This window comes from Lissotriton helveticus, chromosome 6 (genome assembly GCF_964261635.1).
Source record: "Lissotriton helveticus chromosome 6, aLisHel1.1, whole genome shotgun sequence".
Taxonomy (NCBI): domain Eukaryota; kingdom Metazoa; phylum Chordata; class Amphibia; order Caudata; family Salamandridae; genus Lissotriton; species Lissotriton helveticus.
In genome coordinates, this window is record NC_136067.1 from 1756412623 (window position 1) to 1756425913 (window position 13291).

The window sequence follows — 13291 nt, forward strand, 5'->3', positions numbered from 1 at the left end:
GTGCAGGTACATATAAGCTGCATTAGTTTTGCATGGAGTTGCCAAACAGCTACTCGTCAAACTTTCGCTTGGCATAGCAAAAGCCTCTCTGAGAATCTCCTTACTAAAAGACCAAAATGAACAATCAGGACTGTCATAGTGTCAGCAGTGATGTTGGACAACACACAAAATATTTTATGTACCCAATTCCTAACAAAAGCATAAAACTTGGCATGTTTCATCACCAGATCAGCTTTTGACATGACTAAATAATTTGACAGCCATCATTTATAATAATTAGGGCTCCCGTTTTTATGCTATTTATTTTTTGGGACATTTCCGTCTGTATTTATCCATATTTACTTTTTGCAAATTTTGTCTCTATTTATCCATATTTATTTTGGGTTTTGTAGAAATATGAAGCTGAAATTAGTATATTTCCACATTTATTTAACCGATAAATATCCACTCATGCTTGAATGCCTGCTAGGTTTTAATGCGGAGACACCCGCAGAAAATACATCAATGCCCTTATATGAAAATATGCACATTTCTTTATCAACCTTGTGCATATCTACTGCTGTTCAAGTCTCTTTACTAAAATTAATTTCTTTTTTAACCCCCTTACTATCAATCCACACAGCTTTTGTTCTGGCAGTCATGGCAGACTATTTAGAATTATTCAAAAAGAAACCCAATTTCCATTTTTATCCACATTTTAAAATAAATACAGACAAGAAAATAAATGTTTTCTGTCGGTTTCTATCTGCAAAAATCAGTAAAAACGGAAAACAGGGAGCCTTACCAATAATTGATCTTGGCAATAGCAAAGATAGTGACCTAACCGACTTCAAGCAATTGTCTAAGTAAACAGAGTTTGATGTATAGGCATGGCTACACTTGACTAATAAGCTGATGTAGTGTTATGTGTAGGTTATTTTGAAACTCGCTCATCGCAAGTTCTTGCGTGATGCGATCAGGGGGTCAAAGAGCACACAGGAGTCTGAGAAGGCAGCACACAAACATAGCGGAAAGTGCACGTCAGGAATCTCAATTTATTATCTGCTGCCTCGTTGTGCAGCGCATCACAGACGAAAGTTTGAGGAGATGCCCATATAGTTACATGATAGTAAAACACAGGGAATCCAGTTCTCCTTCGTCCACATGTGCAGGTATCTGTAACACAAGGGCTACTCTGACAACACTACTATCTTACAATTCCCATTACATTAAGTGGCTAAAGAGCGAGTGCTGTGTGCGGTTTGTGGCCTTAAGCTGGGAAGTATAACTAGGAGTTAACTCAGGAGGCGTAACAAGAGTGGTTTCTCAGGCGAAGTTGTCAAAGACAATAACAAGCTAAGCTCTCCTTGCACTCTTTGTGCATGCTTGCCAACTTTCCTGGGTTAGGAAGTAGGCAAAGGCTTTTGGTATTACCATAGCACAGATGTATTTGAATCACCCTACATCTTTTGGCCTGTTAAAAAAGGTAAATGTCTGTTTTCTCAACAGGACTAGAATAATCAACAACTCTCTGAAGGCCATGCACTGTTCCGGAAAGCAAGTTGCATGGATCCTCTTGAATTTACAGACACCTTGTTACTGAGTTTAAAGACAGGCACTCACTGTGATAAAATCTCACTTGTTTATCTTATAGAGTCGGTAGCCTAACTTCCCTTTCTTCTGATCTGGATTCCACACTTTTCTGTGATTGTATCGTTGAATCAAAGATCACGTGAAGCAATTTACGGTGAGATCATCAGAATACTAATCAGATGTTTTGAATAGTGAAAAATCATCCTTTTGGTTAGAGAATGTTGATAAGTATGGTAGCGTCCCTGACCTCAAGGAAACACAGATAAGTGACTCCTCTGCTGGGTTGCTACACCAACGTGATATATCCCTTAGAACACTGCAACAGGTAAGGACCTCCGAGGCTGGTTCCAGGAGCTTGTCGATGCCACAGTTGTGCTGTAGTGAGAGTACTCTTCCTGACAATGACGTACTTGGACCAACGAAGTAGTGTTCATGTATGTAGAGATGAGCCGCAGACTTTAATTCTTTTAAGTAACTTTATTACTATATCCTGGCACAGCACTTGCAGCAGATGCCTGTGCCTCCAACAGACTTCTTCTTAAACTCGCCTCAGCATTTGCTCACACAATCAATACTATACCAACATTCCATTCCATCTACGTACCTACATTCCAGAGGCCTGGGAAAGATAGAGCACTACACATCTCCCTTTTGATTATCCAACAAAGAATAAAAAATACATTTGAGTATACAACAAGAGTAATAATATACATAAGAAAAAAAATCTTGAATTTGATTATATCCCAAGAATAATTCATTGGAAAGAATCCAATTACAATGAATCTATTCACACACAGTCTTCCAATCTGGTGGGTTTATTTACTACGCTTCCAAACCTTCCAGTGTTACTTCCTGTCCCTGGTATGCCTACTTCAGGAACCATTTTTTCTGCTGAATTGTCTGCACTCACCACCTCACCATTCATGGGGGCTTCCAGTTTCACATTAGTCTCCTCATCCTCCGTCCACCAATCACAGACTCTCCCATCCTTTCCCTTAGCATCTACACTAGTTTTATCGCACACAGACAAGGCACTAAAATGTTGAACCTTACCATTGCTTAACAACGCAGCATTGATTACTTTATGTGGTCTTGAAAACCTGCTCTGCCCACATCTTAAAACTCCTGTCCTCTAACCTTCACCATAACTCCTACCTGCAACATAACAGATTTGCAACCATGTTTACTACCATAATGTTCCTTGTATACCCGTTTGGCTCTGTCAATGCGTCTTTTCACCTCCTCGGGTTCCCAATTTACTCTCCTAGCACTCTACATTCACCCAATGTTATCCTTTTTGAAAGCAGTCCTCCCTCTCATTAGTTCAAAGGGACTATGCCCATTTGAAGTACAAGGTGAAATCTGAACACCCATATAGTCCAAAACAATTCCACTTACCATTCCAGACCATTACACTTAGCTAACTATATTGTTCCCTTTATCACTCGGTTAAAACATTCAAAATATTCCAAGCTGAGTGATAAAGTGAAGTGGCACTATGCTTTACTCAATTGCGTTTCAATAATTTCTCAAATGCGTTGGTTACAAATTGTGTGCCGTTGTCATTGATCACAGAGTTAGCCCTTCCCTTTGTAAAATTCTATATTAAAATGTTACCACTGTACTTACATCAACATGCACTAACTATCACTTCATCTTCCAGACGCTTAGAAAAATGGTCCACAGCAACTACAAGGTACTTCTGCACTGGTCCACCCCAAATTGGACCTGTGACATCCACACTCAATTTTTCCCAAAGCATCAAGCTGGTCTTAATGTAACTACTGTTATCAGCATTCTCGCATAGCATACACTCCTGGACTTTCCTTTCAATAAAAAGCCCCATACCTGGCAACCAATACTCTTCCTTCAAATGATTTTTTGTTTGTGCAATTCCTAAATGCCCCTCATAACACAAGTCAATCATTTTGTTTCTTAGCTTTTCCGGTGGTACAATCCTGCCATTCCTTAGAATCTTATTGCCCCCCTCCCCCTCTGACACTTCTCGTCTCAACTCCCAAAATACCTTCAACTCTGAAGGAACACAGTTCGTAGTAGGCCACCCTCCTGTGAGCCTAGCCTTAGTGCAAACACCAGATCGTCATCCTACTTTTGAATCCATTCTTCTGGTGGAATTACACTTGTTCCCTCGCCCACGCTGAATTGTTCCAATATCCTCATCATGCACTTCTGTCCAAGGGAGAGGCAATCTGCTAAAAAAAAAATCTGCCACCTTATTACGCACTCCAGGCATGTACTGGACACTCACCACAACGCAATTAAGGTGTCATGCATTTAGGTTGGCGAGGACAGAGGTGACTCGGGGTAAGCAGATCTCTTTGGAGGAAGGTCGTGCTCCTCTCCACATGGAATGGGTGACCCGAAATAGAAAAAACCTCTTGTGCTTTTGCCTGGTGTGTGGTGAAGTCGAAGCGCCCCGCCGGCGAGGTCGCCGGGATTTCTAGCTGCGCACTTGTTTCTCTCGCAACTTTGTTTCCAGCCGCCATGACCACCGCTGTTGTGACGTCAACGCCTGCCAGCGCCAACTAGATCTGGGAGACATTGCGCACCAATAGCTTCTTCGGTTCTAACGTCCCTGGGGAAGCGCCAGACACCCGTGCCTCCTGCTCCCTCCACGTCTCGGGAACAACATTCCCCGGTCTGTAAGCACCGACCCCGGTGAGCACGGCCCCACCCCGCTCACTCGCCCCCACTACAGTCACAGACAGGCCACTCGTGATAGAGGGACTGCGGTTGGCTGCGAAAGAGTGTAAGTTCCGTGCAGTGGCCCGTCATTGGCTGGAGCTTCTTACTCGCGCCCCTCCTCCTCCGAGCTCTGCCTCTCGCAGTGTCAATGGCTCCTCCTGCCACGGAGAATTGGGGCTGAGAGCGGAGATTGAGGCGAGCTGCTCCCGTGTTCGCGGCAGCTAGGGCCCAGAGTCTCCGGGTGAGCCGACCTCTTCGACCCCGGGCCTTTTGGAGCGTCCGCCCCCCATGCACAGCACCCCCCGCGGCTCTCCCTCCCCGCGCCTGCGGCCGTCTTGCCAGCCCGGCAAATGAACTCCGTCAGAGCCGCCAACAGGAGACCCAGGCGAGTGTCGAGGCCGCGCCCGGTGCAGCAGGAGAGGAACAACGGCGAGGAGAGGGGTAAGAGCGCCGATCCCATACACCCTGGCACAAGGGAAGGGTCTTGCTTTGTCTGCTGTGCCAAGCGGATGGTGCCTGGGCCTACAGCCGGGCCATCCTCCCCCGCAGCCGGCCTCACGAACCCCGCAGCAAAGAGGAGGGGGCAGTCCGGGGGATTTGCTAGGCCCGCATTGTGCCGCCCGACCCAGATTAAAGTACTCCTCTGTTGGATTTAGCTTAGCCGCCCCGATCCTTCTTGCTCCTTTGGGGTGAGTTGTATCAGTCGTCTTCCTCCTTTATATTGGGATGTACTGCCCCTCACACCTTGAGGGTAAGGTGTGTTGTCCCTCTATCCTAGGCGACTTGTGTTGCCCCCTTCAGTCTTGTGTTGCCCCCTCTAGTCTTGTGTTGCCCCCTCTCTTACTTCCTTGTGGTGGTATGTGTCCCACTATGTCCCTCAGAGTGAGTAGTGTCCCTGTTCTTCCATTTGGATGAGCAGTATATTCTTACTCCTTTTGGGCTGAGCGGTGCCCCTTTTTTCTTCGGGGGGAACTATGACCCTCCCTTCCACTGACCCTCTCTTCCACCTGGTTGTCAGCTCTAGCAAGATCTGCCCCCCTTTATCTCCCCGTCAGCTGTTAATCCTCCCCCAACCGTTTCTCTCCATTAAGTGTGTTGTTCTTCTATCCCTCCACGTCCATTGGTTCTGAGGCCTACGGTCCTGCTAATGTTTGCTGTGCACTCGGGTCGCCTCTTGCTGCCTGGTTACTGTCCCGAAGCAGCCAGTACTGAGCCGCGGAACCAGCCACAATAACCGACACTGCTCTGCTCCCATAGCAATTTTAGAGACTACACGACCGCCACCGTTCCTTGCGCACATACTTGTACTAGTCCCCGACACACTGTGCTTGGTATTTTTCATATGCACTCCAAGCAGCATTGTTTCGGCTTAGTCTAGCCCCTCGACCATCCCCGTACTGTCTGTCTAGTGCTTTCTGGTTGTGGTGGCTACTGTCACGGCCTTATACCATCAACCGTATTTTGTGTTTGACCAGTAGAAATGAGGACACCATGCTTGCGCATCCGCCCTCTGTGCAGGGTTGTATCTCCTCTAATGTATGCTCCCCTGGTGGTCTCCATTGTCTGGCCGCATCTCTTGTGATGGTGTCGGTGCCCTTTCCACTGCTCTTCCGTGCACGGCTGCCTTCTGTTTTTGTCTCCCTGCTGAGCAATTTTGAACATGTAATTATACCACGTGTTCCGTATGCACCGTGCAGTTACATCGAATGTACCTGTATGCAGTAAGTGAAACTTTACAGTTGAGTGAGACGTTAGCCAAATCGCCAAGATCGTTGTTTTTCAGGTGCGAGTGCTATAGTGTAGGTTGTCTGGAATGTTGTTCTGGATAGCCTCATCCTCTGTACTCGGGAGACGCGACATCTCAGCCAAAATGATGGCATTAGCCTAGCTGGTAAAGGCAGATGACTCCCACAACCCTAAGGAAATCCAGGCCAAAGAATTATGTCCATGCTTAATACATGAAGGTTCTTTGGTGTACTGAAAAATATTGTGCAAATTGAGCAAGGACCTATGATTTTTCTAAAATATATAAAGGTTGCTTTATGTCAACAGAAATTCGAGGTGCTATTTCAACCAACTGTATCAAAATCACAACAAAACATTAGGAAGGCGCCTGAAAGTGCATCCAGTTGCACAGTGTCTGTTGGTACCTTTCTGGAGAACAGACAGTCAGGTGTCTTTTGATGACCGCAGTTAAATCTAAGACACGTTAATTTGTTTACTGTACTATTCTGACTTTTATGGCCCTATTAGGTAAAGTAGTTCCTAGCAAGGTCTACAATCTCATCTATGACTTAGGCCATGCTATGTTGTATTCTGCAGCATCACCACGCACCCCAGACAGGAGAAAGCTTTGTATATGCAGTCTTCTCTTTATTACTTTTCTTCCATACAACTTGCCAGTGTTTTGAAAAGAAAAATAGGTGAATTGGTTAAAACTACTTAAGCACACACAGTGATTTTCAATCTAAAGTATGTATTAACATTTACATTTTTGTGAAGCTTTAAAGAGCTTTCTTTTTAATTTACATCTTTTGGACTCCATTGAAATACAGTCATCCAAGATATACCAAGGTCTTAATGGATGTGATTTCGGATTTGTGTTCTGACATTATACATGGCTAAGTTGCCTGACAACTATCATTTTGTACTTGTTAGCCAGGATTACCTCCAGTTTATGAATCTGAACAGTCGCTTAAAACTTTATCCGCATGTTCTTAATGTTTCATGTTGCCACGATTGAACATAAACATACCACAGTTGACAGGGTGAGTTTAAGGCTGAAACTGCTGTAGTTAAACTTGCAATTCCACCCTTGGTACGGTAAAAAATAAGATGTTACAAATTCTGCTGCAAAACAATAACAAACATAATTGGGAATTATCTCTCTTCTATTTCACGTTGTTTGGCCATTTACTGGCTGAATGTTTTCCATAGTGGAAGAGCTTCCTGGGGAAATTATAGTTCTAGAATTGTTCGTCAAGCACTTGGTTAGGACAGCTAAGATTAGATTTTTTATACCATTAATAGATGCGTAAATCCGAACACCGCATCTTTAGTTGGTAATTATTTGACACACATTCATTTAACAAACTGATTGATGAGGTTTTTATGGAGCTAATGGTAGGACATAATATAGAAAGTAGGGATGCAGTCTTTTTGGAGCTACTTATAGAACATGATATAGAAAACTGATATCGTTTTTATGGAGCTAATGATAGGACATGTTATATAGAAGGCTTTAGAAAGTAGCACGTTTCCTAGAATTAAATTGATTAACTATCAGATTCATGATTTAAATACACATACTAATGTAGTGCTTCAGCAATTTGAATAGACACACTTAGCTTTTTCTAGGAATTTTGATGTTCATCTCCTTGTCTAAAGTTATTCCTGTGGAAATGTTTAGATCTAAGGCATTGTTTTGTTAGGCTCTCAAGCAGGACAACTGTCATTTGTTAAAATACTGCCCACGTAAAAAAAAAAATTAAGGCATTTTTTCCCTAAAGCAGTGAATAAGTCTGTTTGATGGCAGTAACTTGGATTTGTTTGATTGCATAGTTACCACACACTTTCTTGTAGCAGATCATACTTACTTTTAGGGCGGGATAGGGTAATCTTTTGTCAAGCTGTTCCTTTCTGCAGAAAAGCAATTCTTACCATTTATTACCCACAAAATCATGGTTGGAATAGCTGAACTTTTTTTGTGTGCGAAGATTCTCTCAATTATTGTATTGGTTTATGTACCTTGATGTTTCCTGATATTTCATACCAGGGTATAGATTTTTTTTTAAAACAGTTTTGTTTTCTGAAATAGCCAATTTTATCCATCTTATGCTTTCTGAGTGCTATTTGGCAAATGTAATATACAGGGAAGAAAGCCTGTTGTGGACTCAACAAAGGCATGTACTCTATAATTTACCCAGAGGAGGGACATTTTAAGCTTAGCAGAGGAAAAGTTAAGACCTGCTTAAGACAAAAGTAATTGATCTAAAATCAACTTTTATGTGGATCTAGATTACTGTGATTGAGCAGGTTAGAAAAGTGGATTCTGAATGTTTTTGGATTGACTGTCGTTCTACTTTATAAACATCTGAAAACATTGACTACTTGAATAGTAAATCTTCCATCTGCATACGATCAATCTTTTGTTCCCAGTTCTGTAGATGTTTCACATAAATCAGCTGCAGGGAAATGTTGCAGCTGAAGAAAAATGTACTCTTTCTCAGCAACACAAATGTTTTGATTGCACACCTACCACATTTACCATTGAAATCTTGATACAATTGTAATTTAAATTGTATTGTCTAATTGTTTCAATTGTAATGATTTTTATTAATCTTAAAAAAGAAGGCTACATTTTCAATAAATATTCACAAGAATATTGACTTTAAAAGCAGAATAAAATCGGAAAACATGGATAAAACCTATTTCAATGTTTCTTCAGTGACATTATTCGAGGTACATAATATAAACACGTTGTATACTCACTATTGTTCATCCTTCAGAGCCATTTTTGGGGGACTTTACTGTACTAGACTTCAATGTCTAAGGCTACCAAAAGATCTTTGTCAGCATTATATGTCAACCCTTCCACTGTCATAATGATATCCTTAGTGTCTTTAATGTAGGACATGATCTTCGGGACATGTGGTCATAAAATGGAGTCCATATATTTATAGAGTGGCTTAGTAACCGAGCCTATGGTGGCCACAGTGTAAGGGGCATTTTCATTTTTTTCTGTATTTTGGCTACCCCACAAATACTAGCCATCCCAGGATTACTGATGTTCAGATAATCTTGTTCTATATCATAGATCTTACCCATAAATACTGCATGTGCCGTCAGGTGGATAATCTTGCCCATAACTTTATAAGTAGGATCCATCTGTATTTGTTTGTAATGTTTTTCATTACTTAAAAGATCTTTCATCTTGGTCACATAGTTGGTGGTATCCTTGATAACAATCTCCTCTCCTCCTTTATCACAGTTTTTAATTGTAAGTACCCTTTTGTCACTATGCTTTCTTAATGCTAAGGAATCCTGCTTATCTAGATTGAGTGACACAGATGGCTTGTTGGAGGTGCTGATAACTTTTTCGAAGATAGTGACTTCTGGTCCTACTTGATTTGATGTGGGAGTGAAGGTGGAAAGAGGTGATGGACGAGATAGATTTTCTTGCCTCGAATCTGAGGAACCATGCACGAAAAATAGTTTTAACAAACTTATTTTCACAAAAAATGACATAATAGCTTTTTGTACTGCTTTTATGATATGTGCATATCGAAATAAAGCATCAATCAAATCAAATCATAATATCTTGAAATAGTTAAGATATCGACCTTAGCATGTGGAACAAATGACAGCCCTCTCGATAGTAAGGAATCTGTTGATGGGTCAAGAGAAATTTGTGAACGATTAAAAATAGGTATTTGTTTCACATCCTCCAGTACTGCCTATTCCTGGTTTCCAGATATTGGTTGTTGTTGGGCTGATAATTCCCATTGTTGGGTTTGATGTCTGTGTCTCTGCTCCGCCCTCCTCGCTAAAAAAGATTGGCCGAGTACTGGGTTTAATTCAAATGGTTTTCTTCTCCTGGTCTGATCAAAATGATGAGAGCTGCCTTCGTTATCTGAATCGGGCGTATCTGAGAAGGTGATGGCTTTGCAATTGTACCTAGTCTGTCCAGTGGTGTCTTCCTCATTATATTGGCTCTGACTATAACACTTTTCAGCCTGAAAGGGATTTATTTTTTCTGTGGTGTAATAGCTAATGTGTTGGTTTTTTATTTTTTAAAAGTGTTGTTTTTTATTTTTAAAAAATGTATCTCTTTCTTTTTTTTCCATATAGTATAGGAGGCCATCTCTTTCTCTACTTCCTCCAATTTTTTTAGCCTTATCTGGGACATTTTGATATTCTCTTCAAGTTCTAACTTTTCATGGACTAGTGCCTGTGGAAGTGCTTTGGCTGTCTCCACAATGCGCATCATAAGATCGTAGGAGCAGTGATTAGCTATCATCGACAAACGTTCCAAGAACTTGCGGATGTGAACAGAGTCCTGATATATTCCTCACTCGGAGTCCTTGTGGAATGACCCCTGCCCTTTAAATATTCAAGCATAAAATGTCTGTGTGAATCTATCCTTTTGATCTTTTCTAATGAAAATAGTTTGTCTTCATTACCAGAGAGGTTAATGTTGGTTTGGTTGTCGAAACGTGGTTGGTTACCAACTAAGTTGGCATAATCTTAGTTTGTGAATCCAAACCTTTTAAAAATCTCCATATCCCTGCCTTATTAACAGTGGAAGTGCACCTGAGTTGTGAATGTAGTAAGGCGATTTTGGGGGCTGACTTGAAAGTGAACTGAACGTTTTGACCACTGTAGGCAGCTAACTTGGGGAGGCTAGAGTCTACGTAAAACAATGAACCCACATAGATAGGCTGTGGTAACAATAGTGTAAAGAAAATGGGACCCCTGCTAATAGTTGAAGTTCAGCCCTCGGCAACTGAATTTTAAAATAACTGAATTTCCTAAATAGAACAAGCATTGGGAATGCATCAGTTTCACATATGTAATGCTTCAAGAGCTGTGTTCCTCAATAATTGTCCGGGAGAAGGAAAGGGCTCTCTGTCAGATAACACAAGGAGTGTAGAGTATGTGGTGCAGCGGCCAGATCTGCTGACTCGAGAGCTGGGTATCCCGGTTCGAGTCTGGGCGGCGCCGTGCAACATCCTGTGATTCCATGCAAATCACTTAATCCCTCTGGGTGATAAATCGTTATATAAATATGCTGCAATAGTTAATGGCAGAACTTTATGAACATATAGTTCCACCAAAGCGGATGTTAATAGTATTTCAACAGCGGGAAACTAGTAAGAGAAGCAGGTGAGGAACAAGCCTTGGTAAATGCAGGAAAATATGCTACAACCAATACAAATGGAGGAAAGGTAAGTGGCATGCACGGGAACAAATGAGCAGCCAGGAAAGCGAGGAGGCAGGATGGAAATCCCTTTTAAGTTTATATTAAAAACAATAGATTTCTCAAGCACAGCACAAGCGAAACTTAAAAAGGGCTCAAAAGTATACAGTATGAACTCAGGGGTGTGGAATTTATTAAAATATCAACTTGTCCATGGGGCAAGTTGCTTCATAAATCTGCTTGTCCTGTAACAAAATCCACTTGTCCCTTTGGTGCCATGTGGTTCGGCGACAAATTATGGCAGCAATATCATTATATAAGAGCTCATACCATAGTAGCTTTTGAATACTAGCAATCCCTTTATGTTGCCACGTTTCTGCAGATCTAATTACTGGGACTGAAGGTAGTGGTAAGCAATAGTTCCAGGGTTGGAATGCCCTTTAAGTCTGTGCAAATCTACTAAGGGTGTTTTTAAGGGTTTTCAAAAACTCTTCTCTAATCGTTTCCCATACTGAGAAATGTTTGCTCATGATAAACTGCAGTTCACAAATATTTTCCACGAGTACATTTCTTGCCCTACATCTATAAATTCTTGTAAATTCACGAAAGTCATATAGCTGCACTTAATGCAAGGACATATACCCAGGGTGCACTTTTAAGACTTTCTTTAATAATAGGGCCCCTAATTTGGTCTGGCGTTAACCACAAGCTTTTGTGTTTGTTAAAATTCTCTCTCCCTCTCTCTGTATCGGCTGGCTTCACTGTGAGTGACGGCATTAAGCTCTTTCACAAGGAGTATATTGGCACACAAAGTAGTTTTGCTCAGTGGCAGTAACTAATGTGGCAGTGTGTGCTTTTTTTAGACTTTTTTTTAACTTTTGCCAATGTTTGTTATAATGGTGAGGGCCCATCAGCTCTCACATCAAGAAGGCTTTACAAAAACCATGCCAAAACAAGTCACGTATTGGCAAAACTAAAAAGCTGGCCACTAATTTCAGACCTACTGGCTTTGCCAGTGCTTGTTTATTTTTATGTTTCTCATTATCTTATTGAAACTGATTACACTAATTTTCCAATATGAACATTTTTGCGAAATACTAGCATGCATCAACACATTTTACTAAATGATGCTGCAAAGAAACGGTACCTGAAATTTCACAGTAGTTTAGCAAAAAAAATGTTTTTCCTACTTTCATTTTTTTAGGAACATTTTATATTGAAAGCAAAGAGTCATTAATCTTGCTCTCAAGCTTCTGAAAATATTTGCATCTAATCAGAGAGCATTCTGGGAGCATTATGCATAGCCTCATATTGCTAAACTTTGAAACCGTGAGTACACATTTTTATACTGTAACCACTGTCAGTAGTGCAGTCAGAACTTACATTTACTTAGAGCACTCACCCTAATAATAAAGGTTTTCAATAAATAAAACCATAAATACTGTTTGAACAGCATTAACATAGGCACACAAATAATAACAACTTCAGGCAGTGCCCTTCCCTGGCCCTCAATGTGCTACTGCAAACTGGTAGCCAAAGGGTTTGTGCTGCAGGGGGGGTTGGGCCTACTTGTCCCAAGGACAAAATACACATTAAAACTTGTTGCCCTTGACCCCAAACAATATGTCCTGGGCGTCGGGCTATAGCAATTCCACATCCCTGCACTGAACTTTTTATTACCATTCAACATAAATGCAGTGATTCATAGAAAACATGATATTATTAAATTGTAAAAATATTTCTTACTACATCTGCATATGAGCGGTATATCATCCTATACCCATAACATTCACTCCTTCAATCATACTTCACACACTGTTTTTGATCTACAGCAGTGTTGCTTAGTACTGAGTAACCACAGTATAATATATTATTATTTACGTGAACATCATCAATTTAGTAAATGATTTAATCAGGTTTCCAGTGTTGGATATCACAAATGCTATAGTTAATGTTGTCTATAGATGTAACCGCTGTGGCTTCTATGATCATCTATGCGCATTTCGGTGTGTAAGCGCCTTCATCAGGAAAGCCATCAAAGTTTATTGTAAAAAGTGCCTGCAATCATATAACAATATGTAATGAGCCCAAGCA

At 41.2% G+C, this 13291-nt stretch overlaps 1 protein-coding gene across 2 annotated transcripts in view; it reads left to right on the plus strand.

Annotated features, from left to right (window-relative positions):
• The first annotated feature begins 4389 nt into the window (after positions 1-4389).
• FBXO11 (F-box protein 11) overlaps positions 4390-13291 on the plus strand; it is a 501351-nt gene continuing 492449 nt past the window's right edge. Inside the window, exon 1 of one of the 2 annotated variants that reach the window (XM_078649648.1) lies at positions 4390-4719. In XM_078649648.1, the coding sequence (XP_078505774.1) occupies positions 4629-4719 (91 nt within the window). In that variant the 5' untranslated portion in view covers positions 4390-4628. The remainder of the gene's footprint in view (positions 4720-13291) is intronic. The other variant, XM_078649649.1, reaches the window with a different exon arrangement.